The following is a 24,866-nucleotide window of genomic DNA, read 5'->3' on the forward strand; positions in this document are numbered from 1 at the left end:
TCATGATTTGAGAGGAAAATTTCTAGATATTAATATGAGTGGAGTGAGAAGTTAAATTATGATGAGATGAAGCAATCATGGCAGATGAGTGGACTGACAGAAAGACAAGAACCATGATAAATTTTCTTGTTTATTGCTTGAAATGAACTATGTTTTTAAAATCTACAGATCTGCTTGATATACCTAAAATAGAAGATGTGTTGTTCAGGGTGTTTGATGAGGTTGTGGAAGAGGTTAAGCCTGAAAATATAGTTCAATTTATCAATGATAATGCAACAAATTATAGGGGTAGTAGATAAAGAATTGACAGAAAATTATGGGACATTCTTTTGGATCCCGTGTTGCCCACTGCCAAGAAATTACAAAGTTTATTTACAATCATGCATAGATTTTGAACATGATGAGAAAGTACATTGATGGTGTTGAGTCGATTTATGGTGCAATTACAAGATTTGCTATAAACTTTTTGGCAGTGCAAAGCCTAGTAAAAAAATAAAAGTGCATTTTAAAAATATTTTCAGCAGCTGAGTGGAATGCATATCCCAATGCAACAAAAAGAAAGTCAAAAGAAATTGTGGATATTGTATTTAGAAGTGAATGATAGGACCAGTGTTATCAAAAATGTGCTTTGAGGTGCAAAAGGCGTGCCTCGCCTTGAGGCGCGGCCCTCTGTGCCTCAAGGTGCAAGCTTGAGGCGCAAATTATTATTTTTTTTTTTTGTAAAACAAAATTTCTAAGACATAATCAACAAGATTTTTGTAGGTTAATCTCATATATTTTTCAGTTATTTCAGTTATGTAATCAGTTTCTTAGTATATTTTAACTTTTGTTGGTTAATCTCATATATTTTTCAGTTATGTAATGAGTTTTTTAGTTACTTTTATATGTAAAACTCATATTTTTTAGAATGATCTCATATATTTTAACTTTTGCAGGTTAAGCTCATATATTTTCCAGTTATTTCAGTTATGTAATCAGTTTCTTAGTATATTTTAACTTTTGTTGGTTAATCTCATATATTTTTCAGTTATGTAATCAGTTTTTAGTTACTTTTATATGTTAATCTCATATTTTTTAGTACTTATTTAAGATTTTCTTCTTATTGGTTGTTATTTCATCAATAAAGCATTTCTTTATTTATTTGTATTTTAGATATTTTTTTAAAGTTTTCAAAAAAAAAATTGAGGCTTATGCTTCGCCTCGATTTTTGGTAGAGCGCCTCGCTACGCCTCAACACTTTTCACAACATTGGATGGGACTCTTGCTTGAAATTGTTGAGAATCATCATACCTTTGGTGAAAGTACTTAGATTGGTTGAAAGTGAAGACAGACCATGGTTTATCTCTATGACGCCATGGATAGGGCAAAAGAGGTCGTTAGAGATAATTTGAATAGGAAGAAAAAACACTACAAATCTATATGACGCATCATAGTCAACCTCTTTATGTTGTAGCATATTATTTAAATCTTGCATTTATATACTCCTCTATATTTAAATTGGACAAGGAAGTGAACAAGGGAATTTTGGATCGCATCGAGAGGTTCATCCTTGGTCATTGCATCCAAGATAAAATTCACTAAAAAATGGATATTACAATGCAATGCATGATATGGGGAGAACTGCAGTAGTGTGAAACCGTTCCACAATGCGTCCAGTTAATTTATTTTGTCCATTTTAATTTTATTTTGTTATTTATTTATAATGTTTTGTTTCTATTATCGTTTTCTCATTTTTTTTTGTATTTTTAGACATGTGGTGGACTAGATCTGGAAGTGATGTTCCACATTTGAGAGCTTTTGCCATTTGCATTCTTATTCAAACATGTAGTGTAAGTAGATGCGAAAGAAACTAAAGTATCTTTGAGCAAATCCATATAAAAAGAAGAAATAGATTATAGCATAAATGACTCAATGACCTCGTCAACGTTCACTACAACTTGCGGCTAAGGCATAAGTATATAAAATTATCAAGTTTATTTATCATTTTCATGTATTTATTTAAAGTTTTTTTCTTGTAATATAAAACCCAACCAGTGTTATTAAAAACGCGCCTCAAGGTGCAAAAAGCGCGCCTCGCATCAAGGCGAGGGCCTTTGTGCCTTGAGGCGCAGGCTTGAAACACAATACCCTTGAGGCGTGCGCCTCATAGGCCTTGAGGCGAGGCGCGCCTCGGACTGAGGCGTACACGCCTCGATTTATTTGGTCAAATGAGGGTCAAAACCCTCATTCGACCAAAAAATTAGGGCTTAAAGAAAGCCCTACGACCCCTTTATGTGTTTTTATTTTTTTTCTCACCCCTATCTCTGTTTTTTTCTCACAGACTTCTCTCCCTCACGGCTCTCACAGGCTCACAACATTCTCTCTCGCATGGTGGAGCCCCGAAACAGGTATGTATTTTTTTTTGCTCTCTCGTTCTCCTCTTCTTCTTCTTGTCTCTTGTCTCGTCTCTCGCGTGATACAAAAAAATGCACAGATTTTGTCTCTCTTTTTGCCGTAGTTCATGCACAGAAAATGCATTCAACTATTCTAATTTATTCTTTTTGTTTTCAGTTAATGTGTTCTGCGTTTTCAATACACCTCTGAATGTGCTCTGCGTTTTCAAGATGCTTCCGAGTATGCTTTGCGTTTTCAATACACATCCAAAGGTGTTCTGCGTTTTCAATACACCTCTGAATGTGCTCGGCATTCTCAATATGCATCTGAAAATAAAAGAAAAACAAAAGATTAGTGCACTTTGCTATGAGGCGTGATTTTATTTATTTTTGTCAGGATGATTCTGTGCCAAATACATTCCATCGTGTATCTGCTAGGGGGTCCTGCATTTTCTTTTATGTACAGAAACATGGTGTTGCATTAAAAAATGTTTGTCTTTTATGTTTCATTAGATGGTTAATTTTTTTGTATGTTAATGGATACGATCACTGTAGCTGCGTGTTTTTGCTTTTGCTGGAAATCTGCAAATACACCTGATATGCATTTCCAGCATTGGGGAAATTTTTGATACGCGTGTTTGACAGTGAAAAAGATATAATATGTTGAAATCGTCGTATCTACGTGTTTTTGTTTTTAATGAAAATCTGCAAATACACCTGATATGAAAATCTGCAAATTTGAGATTTTTTTTTGTTGGTTGCTGCTTCATCAATAAAGCATTTCTTATTTATTTATAATTTTAGATAATTTTTATAGTTTTTTTTAAGTTTTAATAAAAAAATTTTTTTGAGGCTTACGCTTTGCGTCTCGAGGCTTACGCCTCGCCTCAGATTTTGGTGGAGCGCCTCACTACGCCTCAACGCTTTTCACAACACTGAACCCAACTAATTTCAATTTTTTCATGTTATTTTTTAGGCAAATTGATAAAGTATCATCAAGGAGGCATAAAGAGCAATTTGATCCCATCAGTTTAGATCATTTTGATGTATTGAATGCATGGGTTCAAGAAGAACCATTTTAAATGAAGAGGATATTTAGTACACCAACATGGAAGGAGCACGGGAGGTAGATGGTAAAAAGCCTACATATATTGGGGATGATATGAACGTGGATGATGAACAAGGAGGAAGAAAAGCAAAAGAGGAAGATGATGATGATGATGATGATTAAAATCATAAACATTTGCTTCTGTTTATATTTTGGAAAAGCTTGGTTATGTAAAACTTAAATATTCACAAACTTGGTTATTTTGTTTTTTATGTATTATGAAATTATGAGTCGAGTGACATGTTCTTAATTGCATGATATTTCATAGCTTGCATGGTTCTTATAAGATATGCATGCATTATTATCTTTTATTATTTGATCTTTGATGACGTCTTAATATAAATGCTTGATATGTGATTCTATGTTTGTATCATGTGCAATTCATCATTGTTTCATGTGTTATGAATTTTTAAGATTTTCTTGAATTTTTTTATTTTTGATTTTTTATTGAAAATTCTAATTTTTTACGATACAATACTATCCTATTTTGGGCCCGATCAATATGGGCTACGATATGCTTTTTACAACCTTACTCTTAATTGTAAACTAAGCACATATGATGGAGAAATTTATGAGGATCCCACCATGTACAGGAGTATAATAGGAATGCTTCAACTCCTTACTGTTACCAATCCTAATATAGTTTATGCAGTGAATCAAGTCTCTCAATTTATGAACGTAGACAAAACACATGGAGGCGGTTGACAGGAACCTTAAGTATTTGAAGGGGACAATCGAAAATGGGCTGGTTTACATAAGATCTCAAAATGGATATATGATTTTTGTTATGGCATTCTCTGGTGCAAATTGGGCACGAGATCCAAATGAAAGAAAATCAGTTTCTGGTTATTGTGTGTATGTTGGTAGAAATATTGTATCCTGGAGTAGATCTAGCAAAGAGGCTGAATATAGATCTTTGGCTGTAGCCACATCAGAAGTGACATGGATCCGTCATTTGTTGAATGAGATAGGAGAGAATATCAAGATCTATACTATATTGTGATAACCAAAGTGCAATCAAGATTCCGTTGAATCCAGTTCAGCATGGAAAGATAAAACACATTGAGATAAACCAACACTTCCATCAGACAAAAGATAGAGGATGTTGAATTGGAGACGAGATTTGTTGGGATGGAAGATCAAATTGCAGACATCTTTACAATAGGGCTCACCAAGCAAAGATTCTAGTTATTGAAATCCAAGTTGTCCATGCATATAAACCATCTACAACTTGAGAGAGGCAGTTAGATTGGATGTATATTGTTGATAAATGTTGGTGCATGTGTGTTTTACTTTTATTTCATAGTGAATAGTGCAACATAAGTGCTTCCTTGTAATTCTTTATATCGTTTCAACCCCTTATGCTTATTGGAGGTAATGTTGTAATTTCTCATAAAATCATAGTATAGATAGAGGAAATCTAAGGGACGTCCCACATTGGGAAATCGTCTAATTTCTGCCCTAACTCTCTCTTTCATTGTTCTCTATCTTGTGTGGCTGAGCTTTGGGAATACATTGGTTGATATTAAAATCTAAGAATTATCAACTTTGATATGAACAGAACTAAATTGAACCACCATAAACAGAATAAAATTGGTTGTCGACAACCTTCGGGGAGTCCATGGATACCTGGTTTTAGTGAACCAAATGATCAGTTCGATGTAAATTTCAGACCTGGATATCAGCCAGGATCATGTCAAGTTGCTCAAGCACAACATTCTTTTCCATGCCACCAGGTTTCAATAGACAGTAAAATTTTATTGGCTTCAGAAACAATTCCTCAAAAATGAAACTGGCGGCTTACCTTTTTTTCTTCTTCTAAAAGTTCTTGAACAGGCCTATATGCTGCAGCAATGCAAAGGTTCTGCCAAAAAATCATAGCTACAATGTTATGCGCCCATGCCAACATATCAAATACCTTAAAACTATTGCTCCTTACCTTCAAATCACTTCCAGAATAACCTTCAGTGGCGTTGGCAAGTTCATCAAATTTGAAGTTGCTGTCTAAATTTTCTCGAGTAAGAAATATTCTTAGAATTTTCATCCGATTTTCAGCATCTGGTAGATCCACATATATCCTACATGTAGAAATAAGCACATGCCTTCAATGAGAAAAGTACCGAAAAACAAAGTAAACAATCAAGGAAAGAATCTTTGACTCGAACTTTACCTTCTTGGCAAGCGTCGTATTACTGCATCATCAAGGTCAAATGGCCGATTTGTAGCACCTAGAATTAGGATTCTCTGGGTATCTTTGGATCTTAGCCCATCCCAAGCAGCCATAAACTCATTACGCATTCTTCTTGTTGCTTCATGCTCAAAAGCACCACCACGGGCTCCAAGCAGACTATCAACCTACAAAATCAAAATTAAGAAGAGAAATGTCTAAGGAACTGATAAAGACTACAATAACAAAGAACCATGCAAATCTCTTCACCAATGATGGAAACCATGCTAGATACAGAAAAATTAGCAACTAAACCATCCAGTTTACCAATAAACTTGTCTCATTTTACCTCATCCACAAAAATGATGACTGGTGCGAGCCTACTTGCAAATGAGAAAAGGGCCTTTGTGAGCTTTTCAGCATCTCCAAACCACTGTAGAAAGGATTAATTATCATGCATACACTCATACCCACAAACTAACAGGCAGATACAAGAGCTTGCATGCACATGTGCACACACTCAATCTCCGAACAGAGAATCCATGGGATACAATCTGCTTAGAAATATAGGGAAGTTCCAGAGATACAGACGTGACCAAATTACACTATAAGAAAGGAAAATTTGAGAAATCATCTCAAATTGTCAAAGCATAAATTATTTGATGAAAACAATCAACAAGAACAACATATGATTGACAAAATGGCATAGATATCATGGTTTGAAGAAAACTTTAAGCATGTAAAAGGAAATTTAGTTAGGGTTAGGCACTAAACTTGGTTCTTCAACAGCAAATTGTGCTAACTTTCATGCCTCCAAATATGTAACAATACAGTGATTATGTATTTTTAGGAGTTATCATTTTAGTTCATATAATAATAGGAGAAAAAAAACATTTTTCCCAACCATATACACCCAAAACACATATGGTGCTATTTTGAAACATTTATCATTCCTGAAGGACATGCATAACAAACATTTATCATTCCTACATAGGAAATGCAATTACTAGGACACAAGGATCTTGATTGCTATGTACAGGAATCTTAAGTCTCAGAGGCACAAGAATCCTAATTCCCTGATATCATGTTCGGGGGAATGACTGTAAAAGTTCATATTTTTTCCAACAATACTTAAATGAGATGATGGCATAGTTTGTACATTGTAAAATGATAGAGAAGATGCAACCAACTCTACATGAAACATTGAAGCATCTGTAACATCGTCTGAACAGTTTGACTAGGTTCAATTGAATCATTTTTAATTTTAAAAATTGAAAGCTCCCTAAATGATCATATATCAGTGGATACAACACCATGCATGACAACTCATTTATAACAATCATTTATGAGGCATCATTTATGTGAATTTGACGTTCCAAATCAAAACTACACCGTCACATTGAATCTGATACAATGGTCTAAGCTGATGTGAAAGATGTTCCATGTAGAGCTGGTTGTGCAGTCCTCCTTCCCTATATACATATATGTACATATACCATCATAATATGAATCTATTCTGTTACTGCTTCATAAACTTGTCTTTTAGGTGCATGCGTAGAACTACGGAACTCTGCCCAGCTTTCAAGATCTTTGTTTTTATTGTTCAAAAGTGTGATATAATAGATAACTTGTGTTACCAGAAATATTGTATAATGTATGTACTAACTGAATGTATGTATTAATTGTTGCACAACTTTACTTATCATCTAAATTTCCAGTGTCTAAAAGCACACTATTCCTAAATGTCACTGTTACTTGAAGTATTTCATATAAAATTGTTGTTTGAAATGTTATGATAAATGAAGAATTACATGTTATTCTTCTAAATTAAGTCTAGAGATCTAATTCGCTAATATAGTTATTAATTGTGAACCCCATTTTTTAAAACTTCTCTTCTTACCTCCATCAATTTACAGAAATCTTATATGCTTTGCAAATGATGGCAATGTGTCACTTCCTAAATAATTCCCAATAATCAATAACCAATTCTAATTCTTATATTGATTCTTGCTTTTGATTCCCTGGCATACTTAAGAGTATGATCATCAAATGACCTAGTCATCACATATAAATCATATCTTCTTAGCTCCATTTCCATCTAAATGAAGCCTTCCCATGTTTAAGCCATAACTCATCTCACTCCCCTTATTCACATTCATAGCTACTTTACATAGAGAATGAACCCAAAAATGACCTGTCATCATATTCAAATAATATTTCTTCAGATCCATTCCACATTAGTAATGTCTTCTCCATGACTTTCTAAGTTACGCAATAACATCAACATACGTAATTATTATAAAGTATTGCATTGGTTGAGAACCTAATGCATAACTAAGATATCTTCCTTTTTTTTATTCCAAACACTTGATATTTTTCTTACCCACACGTCTACACATTCTTAGTGCACACTAACAATTTTAACATACACAAACAACTTAGGTTACCTTGACATGGATACAAGTGTCAGCATCGAAAACAAGTAAAGAATGTTGAGTGCATTAAGACTTAGAAAACTAGGGCTGTGTTTGGATCTATTTTTATTTATTTTTTACATACATAAAGTTAAGCACATTTTATAAAGAAGAATGTTGCCTTATTTTTAAGTGAATGTTTGGATCATCAACTGTTTAAATTATAATGAAGAAGAAAGGAATAGTGGGTAGTGAATCTGTAATAAACCGAAAAAAAAAATTATTTGACTTGGATTCGGGTCGGATCTGGACCCGACCCGGACCCAACTGAGGCACCACCTCTCTTCTAAAAGACGAGGCCGAAGGGGAGGGGAGGTTCTCGAAGCCCCCTTCCACCCCTTCTGCTCTCGTCTCTCTCTCCTTTTCGTCAGTTGCCTCGACTGCCATCGTCGGCAGGCACAGCCACCGGCAACAGCATCGCCGGACCCCCCCTCGTCGGCGACAATCGCTCCTCTCCCTGTTGTGACCCCCCCCCCCCTCCGACGCTGCCGCCGCCGGCGGCGGCGACCACCAGGTACGCGCCTTCTCCTTTGCTCCCCCTCTTTCGTTCGTCTTTCTCTCTCTCCCTCTTTCCCCCTCGTTTCTTCGTTACGCAGGGAGGGGAGGGTCGAACCATCTCCCTGCCTCCTGTTACGGCAGAGGAGGGGCTCGGCCCCCTCCTCTCTGTGCCCTCTGTCAAGGCAGGGGAGGGGCCGAGCCCTCCTCCCTGCCTCCGATTACGGCAGGGGAGGGGTCGAGCCCCTCCTCTCTGTCCCCTCTGTCACGGCAGGGGAGGGGCCGAACCCCTCCTCCCTGCCTCTTGTTACGGCAGAGGAGGGGCTCGGCCCCCTCCTCTCTGCTCCCTATTAGGCAGGGGAGGGGTTGAGCCCCCTCCTTGCTCTCTGTTATCTTTCGTTCGGTAGGGGAGGGGCTGAGCCCCCTCCCTGCTTCGTGATACGGTAAGGGAGGGGCTGAGCCCTCTCCCTGCTCTTTGTTTTGACAGGGGAGGGGGTTGAGCCCCTCCCTGATTCTTGTTACTGCAGGGGAGGGGTTGAGCCCCCTCCCTGCTCTTTGTTGTGGCAGGGGAGGCGGCCGAGCCCTCCCTGTGCCTCTCTTCTCGTTAGGCAGGGGCATCGCCCCTGCCTTCGCTGTTTTTCGGCAGGCCGGAGCAAGCCCCTTCGCCTCGCTTTTCCCTGGCATCAGGCGGGTCTCCGTTCGTTGTTGAAAGGCAAGGTGCGACCTCCTGCTTCCCCCTTAGTGGCTTGCAGGGAAGGGCCTCACTTCTTTGCTCTTCTGGCAAGCAGGGCGACGCCTCGGCATTCCTCGTGCCTTCATAAGGCAGGGGCGCAACCCTGCCTCCCCGTTGTTTGCTGACAGCATGTCAGCAGGGGCTCGTGGCCTTGTCCCTGCTCTTTGCGCTTATAGCAGGTGTGCATGTGCACGATGCCCCAGCTTCTGCTTCCCTTACGTCAGGACAACGTCAGTGCCCCTGACTTCCTATTTTGGTATTGCTTAATAAGATCGTTACTTTTGATGCTAGTACGACGGATCCCGCTCGCGCTCCGCGACCCGAGCCGCCAATCACGTACATCCGCGGACGACAGAAAGCTTGCAACTCTCAAAGGTAGGGGAAGATTGCACAAAAGACTTGGACAATTGAATTGAGTTCAATTAACTAAAAAGGACAATTAAATAAATATATATGCATATATATCATATATATTTATATGAGTACGCATTTAACTCAAGGATGCGGTTTCGCGATCCTTGTCCTTTACTTTGCCGTCGTGCATTACGCAAAGGTTCTGCGTTGCACTCCTGCTTACGGTCTTTACTTTGCCGTTGCACGTTGTGCCGGGGGTTTGCGTTGCACTTCTGCTTACCACCTTTACTTTGCCGTCGCGCTTTGTGCCTAGGCTCTTGCCTTTGCATATGTGTTGGTATTGCCTTGCTATTGCAGATGACGTACAGGTTCTTGCTCTTTGCGTATGCCTTAAAGGCACTCGTGGAGGATACAAGGGGCATTTACCCCTCTCCCTCTTGCGACAAGAGTTCTGTAAGGAGCGAGCAACACATCCTCGTCTAAGGAGAGGGATACCTCGGAAGGATCCTGGCTCTTCGTGTGTGCAGTCCTGCAGAGTCGACTTGAGATTTCAGGGAGCTGCGCAAAAGCATCAAAGACTGCTCCAAATCGAAGCATTTTGAAGGATGTGACTAGCTGGTTCTGCTCACCTTTTTGGCATATCTCGGGTGATCCCGAATTGAGGGTTCGAGCGAACTTCTTAGCGGGTGCTTTGTTGAGAAACCTGTATCCCGTCTATCGAGGCCGGTATCGAGTCATGCAAGACATGTAGATACCCCGATAGCGGATGTGATTCGAGATAATCACATGCATAATGTTGACACAAGGTACTGTTGTTTTAAAAGATAGAGTAAAGTTGATAAACTTTTCATCTTTGTGAAACACTCCTGTTGAGGCTTTTATTGACGAGCTATACCCCCTTCATCCTAGAGTACTTGTAGTCGTGCACGACACGTCTAGTACTGCGATGATCGGATGAGACGGTCGTGCGACCTCGAACAACGCTAAATACAAAATGTTGTAATCACCTAAATGGCCTCACATTCACCTTCACAGGCAAGATGCTTGAGTGGTTTAAATACCACAGCATAGAATGGGTCGTTAGTTAAGCAACCCCTAACGTACCTATTCGCTTCTTTGTGTCTGTCAAGGGAGAGGACAGAGCGGTACAAACTCCAATGGACAGGTTGTTAACAACCACCCTACGGGCAAAGAAGGAAGCTATTAAGGTTAAAAGAGAGTGTTATAGAAATCTAAGTAAGAGTCGAGATAATGAGAATTTGGAGAAGTATATGATAGCAAAGAAGGAAGCTAAAAAAGTAGTTCGAAACGCGAGGGATAAGGTATATAAGGAGGTTTATGACAAGTTGGATACCAAAGAGGGCGAGAAGGATATTTATAGGCTTGCAAAGATGAGAGATAAGAAATCGAGGGATCTGGGTATGGTTAGATGTATCAAAGATGAAACACAAAGGGTTTTAGTCAAAGATGAGGAGATATGAAGAGATTATTTTGATAAGCTATTTAATGGAAGTCATGCTTAGGATCTTGGAGACTTCTCCATTTCTTTTCATGAGATGAATCGTGACTTCAAGCGCAAGATTCAAAAGAAAAATATTGCAGAGGCTTTGAAGAAAATGAAATCAAGAAGGGCAGTTGGCCTAGATGGTATACCTATCGAGGCTTGGAAATGCTTGGGAGAGAAAGGTTTAGAATGGTTGACAAATTTTTTTAACAAGATTTGGCGGACAAATAAGATGCCTAATGAGTGGAGGAAGAGTACTTTGGTGCTTCTGTATAAGAATAAGGGTGATATACAAGATTGCACAAACTATCGTGGTATAAAACTCATGAGTCATACTATGAAACTTTGGGAGAGGGTGATTGAGTCTAGGTTGAGGAAGGTTGTCATGATATCAGAGAATCAATTTGGTTTTATGCCTGGAAGATCAACTATGAAAGCTATACATCTTCTTAGACAACTTATTAAGAGATATAGAGAAAGGAACAAAGATTTGCATATGGTTTTTATTGATTTGGAGAAGGCATACGATAGAGTACCTAGGGACGTTCTCTGGTGGACAATGATGAAGAAAGGTGTTTCTCTCAAGTACATTAGTATAATTAAAGATATGTATAAAGGAGTAGTAACCAATGTCCGCACTTGTGGAGGGGTGACAACCAATTTAACGGTTGGGTTACATCAAGGATTTGTTTTAAGCCATTTCCTATTTGCTATAGTGATGGATGAGCTTACGAGATCAATTCAAGAAAATGTGTCGTGGTGTATGTTGTTTGCTAATGATATTGTTTTGATTGATGAGTCTAGAGTTGGGGTTAATGCTAAGTTAGAATTATGGAGACAGACGTTGGAAGCAAGAGGTTTTAAGTTGAGTAAGAGTAAGACAGAATATATGGAATGTCGGTTTAGTAAGCAATGAAGTAGTGATGGGAGTATAGTGAAGCTTGGTGAGCAAGAAATACTGGTGGATGATTGTTTCAAATATTTGGGATCTATCACATTCAAAAGTATGGAGAAATTGATGGAGATGTAAATCATAGGATAAAGGTTGGGTGGATGAAATGGAAAAGTGCAACCGAAGTGTTGTGCGATCGTAGAATGCCATTGCGGTTGAAAGGAAAGTTTTATAGGACGACTATTAAGCTCGCTTTGCTATATGGTATGGAATGTTAGGCTGCCAAGAGACATCATATTCAAAAAACGAGTGTAGCTGAGATGTGTATGCTTAGATGGATGTGTGGAAATACAATAAAAGATAAGATTCGGAACGAGGAGATACGTAAGAAGGTAGGCGTTGCACCCATTGAAAATAAGATGAGAGAGAATCGTTTACGGTGGTTTGGACATATTCAACGAAGGCCTAATGATGCTCCAGTTAGAAGGATGGAGAAATGGGAAAATATATATAGTTAAAAGAGGTCGGGGTAGGCCTAGGAAGACTTGGATGGAGATGATAGGAAAGGATATAAATGCTTTGAACCTCACCGAGGACATGGCATTTGATAGAAATGATTGGTGGAGAAGGATTCATGTGGAAGACCCAGAATGATTTTCTTTTTTTGTTTATATCGCCGACCCCAATTGTTCTGGGATGAAGGCGTGGTTGTTGTTGTTGTTGTATTATTATTATTATTATTATTATTATTATTATTATTATTATTATATATATATGTTACACTTTACATTTTAACAAGATCTACACCTACATCCTCTCTTGCTAAAATTTTCCATGCCTATAATTCCACTCAAGGTAATCAAGTTGACTCTAACGCATTTCTTAAGAGTTGGATATAGATTCAGGAGCTACAAACCACATTATAGGCGAGAAGAGCCCTTTCATGTATTATATATCCTTTCCCATAAAGTATCCCATAAAACTAATTGATGGCTCCACCACTCCCATGATTGGGAAGGGTAGAATCAAGATACCATCCATTACCTTATCCTTAGTTTTTCATGTGTCATATTTTCCAGTAAATATTCTTTCAGTGAGTTTCCATGACAAAGTCTTTAAATTGTGTTATAACCTATGTCACATGGGTGCGGGTGCGGGTGCGGGGATTCGGCACTTCCAAAAAACCCGGGTGCGGGGGTGCGGCAGGGGCAAAAATGTAATATATATATATATGTATATATATATATATAAGGAGGGTCCGGGGAAAGGGGAAAAAATCTGTATAAAAAACAAAAAGAGGCAAAAGCAAACCCTGAAAGGTTGAGTTTTCCGGTTTTAATGGTCAGATGTGTAAGTATGGTTAAGAAGCTAACATTTAAGCAGTTAAGTTGTTCTTATATATATATATATATATATATATATATATATATATATATATATATATATATATATATATATATATATATATATATATACTAGTTCCAAATCCAGATCTACATCATCAAATCCTTCTGGATTCAAAATCGGATCAACTGTAATCCAATCTGTATCCAACCTACTTTCCCCCCTACTGCAAGGCGTTTTTCAATTGGTGGCCCAGGTCATGGATTGCATGTCAGCATACAGGTTTAAGTTGGATATTGGACTGGTGTGGGTTTGTTTTTTGTTCGGATCTGGCATCTGAGTCAAGATCAGTTACACCATATTGGAGTTGGTTATTTCCCGGATCAGGTGCGAATTGAAACCATAGTGACCCACGACTTGTGAACGGGTCACGTATGAATATGACCCAACACCAACTAAGATCGGATTCAGTAGGGCACAAAAAGATGCAGACTGGCACAGATAGACACTCACATTGGCGTTCACACAAAACCCTGAACCCTCTCTCTCTCTCAGTCTCTCTCTCTCTGAAAATCCATGGCATCCTTCCCAGAAAACCCTGACTAACGGCAAAAATTCGACGAGAACATGGCCGAAAAACGGTCATCTACATTCCTCTTCGTCGTTGCCTTCTTCCTCACCGTCTCGTCTCTTAGATCGACCTCCAGGGCGTCGACAACAGAAAACACAGCGGTCCACACCACACCCCAACCTATCGTCGGCATTCTCCTCCAGATTCCGAAAAGGGAACAACGATACACTCGAGAAGACCTTCGGTCGAGCTCGAATCCCTCCAGAGATCGGAGGTTGTAGAAAACTGGACCGAAATGACCCTGGGTGCGGTCAACGCACCCAGGGTCGGGTTGACCTCACCCGGTGCCGCACCCGCGTTGAGTCGCGTCGACGCAGGTGCGTCACCCTGCTAGCCGAATCCCTGTTACATAGGTTATAACCTTCTTCCCTTATCATTGTGTGTTTCAATACATGAAGACAAAGAAAACATTTGGTCATGGTAATGAGAGAGGAGGCCTCTATATTTTGGATGAACCTAGCGTCTTGATGTTTGTCAAAGGACCAATGTGTCTCATGCCATAGAGGATGTTAGATTGTCGCATAGTAGGTTAGGAAACTTACCTTTGTCAAAAATGAGAATGGTTGTCCTGATGTAATTAGTGTAGGAAGCGACTTAACCTTGGATTGTGATGTATGTCAAAGGGCTAAAGATCATAGGACTTCTTTTCTTCCCAATAGTGAGTATAGGAGTTGTAGACCCTTTGAGGTTTTGCATTCTAATGTATGGGGTCCATCCCCAGTCATGTGTTATGAAGGGCATTGTTGTTTTGTATCTTTTGTCGATGACTATATTAGAATGTCAATCATTTACTTAATGAAAACCAAGGATGAAGTCTCTTCCATTTTTCCCAGTGCATAAATTATTGGAGAGACAATATCATGTTTCTATCAAGACATTACTATCAAACAATGGAGGGGAATATAGCTCTCAATAACTTAGAGACTACCTAATAAAGCATGGTATTGAACCCCAAACAACTTGTCCTTATACCCCTCAACATAATGGGGTAGCTGAAAGGAAGAACCATCATCTCGAGGTGGCTATATCCTTATTGTTTGATAAGAATGTTGCCAAGGACTACCGGGGTGATGCAGTCTTAATGTCTGCCTATGTAATTACCAGGATGCCAAGTGACTCATTAGGAGGAAAATACCCTATAGAGATACTTGATCCCAAGACCAAAAGGTTTCATGTCACATCAAGAATATTTGATGTACTTGATATGTTCATGTTTTGCCCAGCCTAGGGTGAAGTTGGATCCTCGCGCTATTAGATGCATACTTTTGGGTTATTCTCCAATCAAAAATGCAATAAGTGTTATGACCCTCTTAAAAGAAGAAACTATGTTACCATGGATATACCATTTTTTTTAAACCAAGTCCTATTATGATAGAAAGGGGGAGACTAACAAAGAGAAAGTTGAGTGTAGCCCATTCTTAATACTTACTCCCTTAGTTGTTGGAGAAGACCACAAGGAATGTTTAGAAAATGAAAACGCTGTTAGGATGAGGACCTATTCAAGAGGGGAGAGAAATGTTGTGATGCCTGACTCAAATCATTGTCATGATTGAAGAAACTTCTCAGGATTTAAAGCCAAGAGAACATGACATTGAGATTTTGAAACCCGTAACCCTTCATCAAATTTGGACTTACCTACTGCCCTCAGGAAAAGTAAAAGATTGTGCATCTCACATCCTTTGTGCAATTTTGTCACTTATACTATACATCTCAAGCTTACCAAGAGTATGTAGCAAACTCCCAATCTAATCCAATCCCTAAGAATTGTTAAAATGTAAAATTGTAAAAAAAATATATATATATATATAATAATATTATTATATTATTATATATATATAAATAAAATATTTTTCTTTTCCTTTTTTTGTAATTTTATGTTTTTCTTTTAGTCGTCTAGTTCAGTTTGAACTAGACTGACTTTGCTAGTCAAGTTTCAGTCCAGACTTGACTAGCAATAGAGTCGTTGGACACAGTCCAACGGCTCTATTGAGTCCCCTCTCCCTGCAGTGTATATATAGGGGTGCAGCCCCTCTTGTAATGTATTCCCAAATGCTTCTTAAGCATTTAGGTGTTTTCATATCAATAAAGATTATTTTATTTCCTATTTGTTTCCTATTATACCCCTTTTAAGGGTTATGATTTAGTGTCTTTCTAGACACTTTCTTTGTGAATCTAAGTTCGTGATTCGAAGATCCTCATTTCATTTCATGGTATCAAAGCCGCAGAAGTATTAGATCTTGAAGAAAAGCTGCCTCAGTTTCCGTGCCCATTTGCAAAAGTATTCGCCACTTGAAGAGAAGTGTTGTATCACTTCACTGGGGAAGATTTCACATCTTGTTGTTTTGTATTTCTTTCTTTTTACTCATTTCTTTTTTTGTTTCTTTTCTATCCCTACTCTTTCTCTCTCCTTGTAATTGATGGATGACAATGATAAAGTCACCATCGTGCTTATGAAATTAAGCGATACGAACTATGTAACATGGGCTTCAATCATGAAGCACTATATATGGGGAAAAGACCTATGGGGGATTGTGGATGGTTCTGATTCAGAACCTAAACTATCTCTTACTAAAAAGGAGGGAGATAAAGAGGTTCCTCTATCAGAAGAAGAGAAAATTAAGGTTCTTGCCTCTTACGAGAAGAAATGGAAATAATGGAGAATATCTCATGCGAAGATAATGTCATGGCTTATCAATAGCGTTGACATTAAAAAATGCTCAAGTCTTGCCAAGTTTGATCATGCCGATAAGGCATGGGAATACCTTAAGAATATGTATTCCCTTAAAGATATTGCACACTATTAGAATATGAAATATGGATTGGATATGGATCCGGTACCGGATCCATATCCATCCACGAGTTTTACTTTAGTTGTATTATAATGTAACATGTGTTACTTATAAGGGGCAATTTTGTCCCTGTAAATTATAATTGTAACCTATACTAATAAAGGCACGAGTGCAGCAACCGAGACATCAAGGGCTGCCGACTTCTCAAGAAAGGTTCTCTCTCTCTCTCTCTCTCTCTCTCTCTCTCTCTCTCTCTCACGTGTTTTCACATGGTATCAAAGCGCGCTGTATTCCTGGGTGAAAAAGGATCTTCTTCCTCAGCGACGTGAACAACCAAATCTGTCCACGTGCACTAGCCAAGACTGCTGCAGCAAAAGCCGAGTTTTCAGAACTCGTGAATCTGCCTTCCTCAGCAACGTGAATCAGTTCACGTAAATCAGCAAAAGTCGAGTTTTCAGAACTCGTGAATCTGCCTTCCTCAGCAACGTGAATCAGTTCACGTAAATCAGCCACATTCCTGTCATAAGCCTACAAATGGATTCTTCAGGCAGTTCTAGTCTTTTCTCCAACTTCCTGGGGCAACTGGTTTCGGAAAAACTGAATACAAATAACTATCTGACTTGGAAAAGGCAGATTACCCCTTTTATTCGCAGTCAAGATCTTTCAGGTCACTTAGATGGCTCCACCCAAATACCTCCGGAATTTGTCACCACCGAAGAAAAAGGAGATGGAGCAATGTCAAGCACCATCCGCAATCCTGTATTTACTGCTTGGATGAAACGTGATCAGGCTCTCGTCACATATATCACTTTCACACTGTCGCAAGAAGTTTTGGTTTCTATCCCTGATGATTGCACATCTAAAGTATTGTGGGAAACTTTAGCTCAAACCTACTCTCAGATATCAGAGGCTAAGGTGCTATTTCTCAAGCGTGAATTTCAGCTTTTAAAGAAGGGAGCTATGACCATTATTGAATTTTTAAATCAAGTCAAAAGCATCACAGATCAATTAGCCCTTGTTGGATATCCAGTGTCCGATAAAGAAAAGGTGCAACAAACACTGAATGCCCTGGGATCAGAGTATCATGTACTTGTCACTTCTTTATTATGTTTGCCTTCGTTGCCCAGTTTTGAGGAATTACGCGCTAAACTCTTCCAATACGAGATGTCTTTGAAAAGCATAAATGATGCTTCAGCAGGGCAATCATCTATGCATGAGATTCTTGTCACAGGGATGTTCGCTGATCGTACACGGGGAGGGCGTGGCAGAGGCAAGGGAAATCCAATTCAGGGTGGACGTGGGATACTACCTACACCAAATTCTAATGCCAATTTTTCAAAGAATGTTCCCACATGCTATCAGTGCAACAAGCGAGGTCATATCAAGGCCAACTGCTGGTTCAACCCACAAAATCGGAATAGAATGCAAAACACCAGAAATGTTGGTGCATCAGGAACTGCAGGTACGTTCCGAGTCAGTGAGGATGCTAAGGATCTCCTTCTATCTGCTATAGCCAACTTGAATCTGAAGCAAAATGATGATGAAATATGGTATGTTGACTCTTGGGCAGCAACCCATGTCACTGGTAATACAGGTAAGTTCTCTACTATGACTCCCTATTTTGGAAAATCTAATATCGTGACCGGAGATGGGACTCACCACCCTATTTCGAACATAGGCAATGTCATCATTCCTTTGTCTAAGTCATCCATTCCTTTATCTGATGTTGTTCATGCACCAAATATAAAGAAAAATATTGTATCTGTTTACAAGCTTGTTGATTCTACCAATTCTTCTGTGGAATTTACTCATACTTCTGTCTTTGTCAAGGATCTTCAAACGAAGGAGATGTTCGCTAAAGGAGAGCGACGTGGAGACATGTATGTCTTTAATGAAGATCCAGCCTCCAGTGTCCTGAAGCCCCAGCCTGATCTCGTCCTCAAAAGTGTCCTAAGTACATCCAAATGTAATAAGTCAGATCTCTGGCATTCTCTTCTTGGTCATTGTAGTCAAGTCTTTATTGAAAAGTTAGTGTCCAATGGTCTTCTTTCGGAGTCTGTTTCACCTTTATTGAGAAATAAAATATGTCCCAGTTGTCAGGTCTGCAAAAGTCATGTACTTCCCTTTCATCAAATAAATAAAAGAGCTTCTATACCTTTTGAGATAATATGTTCAGATGTTTGGGGCCCAGCTCCTAATCCTTCCTCTTCTGGAAGTAAATATTATGTATCCTTTATTGACAGCTTCTCTCGTTTTACATGGATATTTTTTATGAAACACAAATCAAAGGTTTTTTCCATTTTCCGTCACTTTCATGCCTATGTTAAAAATCAATTCTCTCAAAATATCCAAATTCTCCAATGTGATGGGGGTGGTGAGTATTCCTCTAAAGAATTTTTAGATTTTCTTCAAGATAATGGGATGCATCGTAGAGTTTTTTGCCCGTACACACCACAACAAAATGGAGTCGATGAACGTAAACACAGACATATTGTGGAAAGTGCAATGAGTATGATGCATGAGAGTAACTTACCCATTAGTCTTTGGTCTGAAGCCTTTCACACTGCCACTCATGTGATAAACCGCCTTCCCATGCCTATTCTTGAAAATCAATCTCCCTATTATGTTCTCTTTGGTGCACATCCCGATTATAATGAGTTACGAGTTTTTGGATGCACATGTTATGTTCATATTGACAAATCCATGAGAACTAAATTCCAAGACAAAGCCTCTATATGCCAATTTGTAGGTTATGCAGATGAACAAAAGGGTTACAGATGCTATGATCCTGCCAATAAGAAGATCAGAATTTCCAGAAATGTTGTTTTTGATGAAAATAATTTTCTAGGAAAAGAAACAGGTGCCAATCGTGAACCTACTGGTTCAGTTGCTAATTGGTATGATCCATGGCTTAGTGTTGAACTTATTTCACATGCTGCCGAGCATACTATTCTGCCTCCCGAAAGCATACATGGTGAGACAGTTTCAGATGATGCATCACAAGCAGAGTGTCTAAGATACAAAGGAAATGTGTATACCAGGAGATCTAGAGAGCAAACAAATGTATCTACTGAAGAACACATTGCATTGTCTAATGACAGAGAAACACCAAGAAGATCAGGCAGGATAAGGCATCCTATTGAAAAGTGGGTTAGTTATGACAACTTTTGTATGGACTTTCAGATCTTTCTATCCCAGATTGAAAAACACGATGAACCACTTGGTTTTCATCAAGCTATCCAATCCAACAAATGGATTGAAGCGATGAATGAGGAGATCGAGGCACTTCATGAATGTCGAACATGGGAGATAGTTGGCCGTCCTCCAGATAAAAATGTTGTTGGTTCCAAATGGGTTTATAAAATTAAATATAAACCGGATGGTAGCATTGAACGGTACAAGGCGCGTCTTGTGGCCAAGGGTTTCACTCAAGAATATGGTCAGGATTATGATGAGACATTTAGCCCAGTGGTGAGAATGGGAACTATTCGCATTATACTTGGCCTGGCAATTGAACATGGGTGGATCCTCAGTCAGCTTGATGTTAAGAATGCATTCCTTCATGGGGACTTAAAGGAAGAAGTCTATATGGAGCAGCCTCAAGGTTATGCAGAGGGAAGCCCAAAAGAATATGTATGCAAGTTAACCAGAGCTTTGTATGGATTGAAGCAAGCTTCTAGGTCATGGTTTGAAAGTTTTTCCTTAGAAATCCATAAACATGGTTTCTTTCGTTCCCAACTTGATCATTCTCTGTTCATATATAGGAACGGTACCACTGTGGTTTTCTTACTCATATATGTTGATGATATTGTTATCACTGGTAATGCTCCAGACCACATTCAGCGAATTAAAGTTCTATTGAGTATGCGGTTCAAAATGAAAGACCTTGGGGAGCTGAGATATTTTCTTGGAGTAGAGGTAGATAGACAAGGTGATAAAATGTCATTAACTCAACATAAATACACTCTTGATCTTCTGGCTAAAGCAGGAATGACAGATTGTAAACCTCTACCCACACCCAGTGTTGTTAACCAAAGGCTCAGTATTTGTGATGGTGAGTTATATCCTGATGCAGTCAAGTATCGGAGTTTAGTAGGTATGTTACAATACCTTACCTTCACTAGACCAGACATTGTGTATTCTGTCAATCAAGTATCTCAATTCATGCATGAACCAAAGACTGGTCACATGGATGCTGTCAAACGCATCCTTCGCTATCTCAAAGGAACGGTGGGTGATGGACTCACATACACTCAGTCTTCATGGAAATCACCAAAACGTGACATACTTGCCTATACAGATGCAGACTGGGCAGGGGATCCAGATGAGAGACGGTCTGTTTCAGGATACTGTGTTTTCATTGGGAGAAATCTTGTCTCATGGAGTAACAGAAAACAGAAGGTTGTGGCAAGATCTAGCACAGAGGCAGAGTACAGATCTATGGCAGCTACCACAGCAGAAGTGACCTGGATTAGGCATCTTCTTATAGAGATGGGAGAGGATATCTCAAATTCGACACTTATGTGTGATAATAAAAGTGCTATACAAATTGCATTCAATCCTGTTCATCACAGTCGGACTAAACATATTGAAATCAATCAACATTTCATCAGACAAAAGATAGCCGACAAAGAGATTGAACCAGTTTATGTGCCTTCAGAAGACCAAGTTGCCGATATGTTTACAAAAGGTCTTACAAGTCATCGCTTCTAGTATCTGAAGAACAAGTTGCACATGGTTCAACCCCATGCACAACTTGAGGGAGGGTATTAGAATATGGAATATGGATTGGATATGGATCCGGTACCGGATCCATATCCATCCACGAGTTTTACTTTAGTTGTATTATAATGTAACATGTGTTACTTATAAGGGGCAATTTTGTCCCTGTAAATTATAATTGTAACCCTATACTAATAAAGGCACGAGTGCAGCAACCGAGACATCAAGGGCTGCCGACTTCTCAAGAAAGGTTCTCTTTCTCTCTCTCTCTCTCTCTCACGTGTTTTCACACACACGTATGCAACCTCCAAGAAAAAGATTGAATGATGACCCAAGGAGACAAAACTATTCGTGAATATTACAATGAGTTGTCCGAACTTTGAGAAGAACTTTCACTTTTAGAACCAAAGTGGCATTATGCCGAAAACATCGAGCTTCGTCAGAAACAACTCGATGCTGAGCATTTTTACCAGTTTATAACTGGATTAAGGCCGGAATTTGAAACCACTAAATCGGCCCTCCTTTACCGGGGAAAAATTCCTTCTATTGTTGAAACTATTGAAGAATTAACAATGGAAGAGAACTGCCCCTGGAAAGGCTCTTCTAAAGCTGAAGATGATTCTGTTCTAGCTGTGTCTAGAACAGGGAACCATGTTCGATCTTATAGATCTCCTCACTTTAACCGATAGAATAGTGACTATGATAAGAAGAGGGTTATTTGTCATCATTGTCATGAGCCGGGACACTACAGACCACAATGTCCCAAACTCAAGGAGCTAAGAGAGAAAAGAGCTGCAATTGCTAGATCAGAGTCCAAAGATCAGGATGCACCAGTTTCAATGGCACAACTAATGGAGATTCTTCAGTCTCTCATCAAAGGTGCTTCTTCTTCATCTGAAGCCTCAACCGGCGTTGCAGCCTCATCTTTTTCCGATCCAGGTAACATTTCTTGGCTCCTTGGCTCCTTGACTCCGATGCATCTTTTCACATGACCCCAAATAATCAAAGTCTATCTGAATGTGTTCAAAATAAAACAAGTGTGTCAAAGGTTTTTACAGCCGATGGGACTTCCCTTGAAATAGAAAGAATAAGAAATTTTGAAAAGATTTATAAAACAAAAAATTTTCTATCCCAGAAATTAGATATGTTCCAAAATTAAATTTAAATCTTCTATCTGTGTCTCAAATTTCTGACTATGGATGTAATATTTCATTTTTTTCTCATGGTTGTTGGGTACAGGATCATCAGTCAGGAAAGCTGAGTGGAGAAGGCCATAGAGAAGGAGGACTCTATTACATAGATTTTTTGGAAATGCCGAAGAATGTTTTTGGCTATAATATTCAGAAATTTGAGTTGGAGCTGTGGCATAAGAGACTTGGTCACCCACATATAGCTAAAATCCAATATTTTCCAAATCTAGGAAAATTTTGTAACTCTGAATCATTTAATTGTAAAGATTATATTCTTGGCAAAATGAAAAGATTACCATTTCAGAACAGAACCTTTTTCTCTTCAAGACCACTTGAATTAGTGCATTCGGATGTTTGGGATCCTGCACCCGTGATTTCTAGAGGATTTGCTTACTATGTTATTTTTGTCGATGATTTTTTCCGACATACGTGGATTTACTTTCTTAAACATAAGTCTGAAGTATTTTCACACTTTCAAATTTTTCATAATATGGTCAAAAACAAGTTTCAAAATAATATTTCTATCTTTCGCACAGATTCAGGAGAGTTTTTATCTACTGATTTTAAAAATTATCTTAAATTACATGGCATCACACATCAAAAATCTTGCCCCTATACTCCTCAATAGAATGGACTGGATGAACGAAAACATCGTCATATTATGGAAACCACTAGGACATTATTAATAGCAAATCAAGTCTCGAAAGATTATTGGGCAGAATTTGCCTTAACTGTCACATATCTGTGAGAAATCAGATGTGGGAGTCACCTTACTATCGTAGCAAGAGATAGAGAGAGAGGTAAGAGGGAAGAGAGAAAAAAAAATGTTGGGCGGCAATAATGTCTTCTCCCCTTTCCATTGATATTTATATGTTGTACGAGTGGTACAATACAGTACAATAGTACAATACAGTATGTTGTACAATATAGTACAATACAGTACAATAGTACAATACAGTACAGTATGCTATACAATACAGTACAGTAGTACAATACAGTACAGTATGCTGTACAAGTGGTACAATACAGTACAGAAATATATTCATTTACATATACATATTTAACAGCCTCCCTCAAGTTGAGGATGATCTTCAATCATGCTCAACTTGCCCTTAAGTAACCAAAATTGATGACTAACCAATCCTTTGGTGAAGATGTCTGCTACTTGGTCTTCTGATCTGACATACGAAGCCTTAATTTCTTCTGTTTCAATCTTTTGTCTAACAAAATGTTGATCAATCTCAATGTGCTTCGTGCGACAATGATGAATAGGGTTAAAAGAAATATTAATGGCACTTTGATTATCACATAAAAGCAGAGAGGAAGAGATAGGTTCATTCAACTCTTGAAGAAGATGCCGTACCCAAGTGACATCAGCTGTCCCTGCTGCCATTGCCCTGTACTCTGCCTCAGTGCTGGATTTAGCAATGGCCTTTTGTTTCTTACTACTCCAAGTGACAATATTTGGGCCAATAAAAACACAATATCCTGAAACCGACCTACGCTCATCAGGGTCCCCACCCCAATCTGCATCACAATATGTAAGTAAACGGTGTCCTGTAGTGAAGCTTTCATCTTTGTGATAGAGCAATCCATCTCCAATAGTCCCTTTCAGATATCTGAGAATACGCTTAATACATTCCATATGACAATCAGTGGGAGCATGCATAAACTGAGATGCTTGATTTACAGCATAAGCAATGTCAGGTCTTGTAAATGTAAGATATTGCAACATACCAACAATGCGGCGATATAAAGTGGAATCATGATATAATTGGCCTTCTTTTGCACTAAACTTATGATTTAAGACAGATGGGGTGCTGAGAGGTTTACAATTAATCATACCAGTGGTGTGAAGAATGTCAAGAGTATACTTGTGTTGACTTAGAGTGAGTCGATCATCTTGTCTATCAACTTCAACTCCCAAGAAGTATCGCAATGGGCCTAAGTCCTTCATCTTGAATTTGGCCATGAGTAAAGACTTGACCAAGGCAATATGTGCATCATCACTCCCAGTGATAATGATGTCATCAACATATATAAGAACCCAAGTAGTAACATGATCATTCTTATACATAAATAAAGAATGAT

At 38.7% G+C, this 24,866-nt stretch overlaps 1 protein-coding gene across 2 annotated transcripts in view; it reads right to left on the minus strand.

Annotated features, from left to right (window-relative positions):
- The window catches only part of LOC149846991 (uncharacterized), a 161,913-nt gene that overhangs the window by 16,807 nt on the left and 120,240 nt on the right, over positions 1-24,866 (minus strand). For both annotated transcript variants that reach the window (XM_089996729.1, XM_089996728.1), the window contains 4 exons: positions 5,997-6,080; positions 5,651-5,835; positions 5,420-5,558; positions 5,285-5,344 (listed from right to left, as the gene is read on the minus strand). In XM_089996729.1, the coding sequence (XP_089852855.1) occupies positions 5,285-5,344; positions 5,420-5,558; positions 5,651-5,835; positions 5,997-6,080 (468 nt within the window). The remainder of the gene's footprint in view (positions 1-5,284; positions 5,345-5,419; positions 5,559-5,650; positions 5,836-5,996; positions 6,081-24,866) is intronic.

The sequence above is a fragment of the Nuphar pumila genome, chromosome 2 (assembly GCF_984573655.1).
Source record: "Nuphar pumila chromosome 2, dmNupPumi1.hap1.1, whole genome shotgun sequence".
In the NCBI taxonomy this organism is placed as follows: Eukaryota; Viridiplantae; Streptophyta; class Magnoliopsida; order Nymphaeales; family Nymphaeaceae; genus Nuphar; species Nuphar pumila.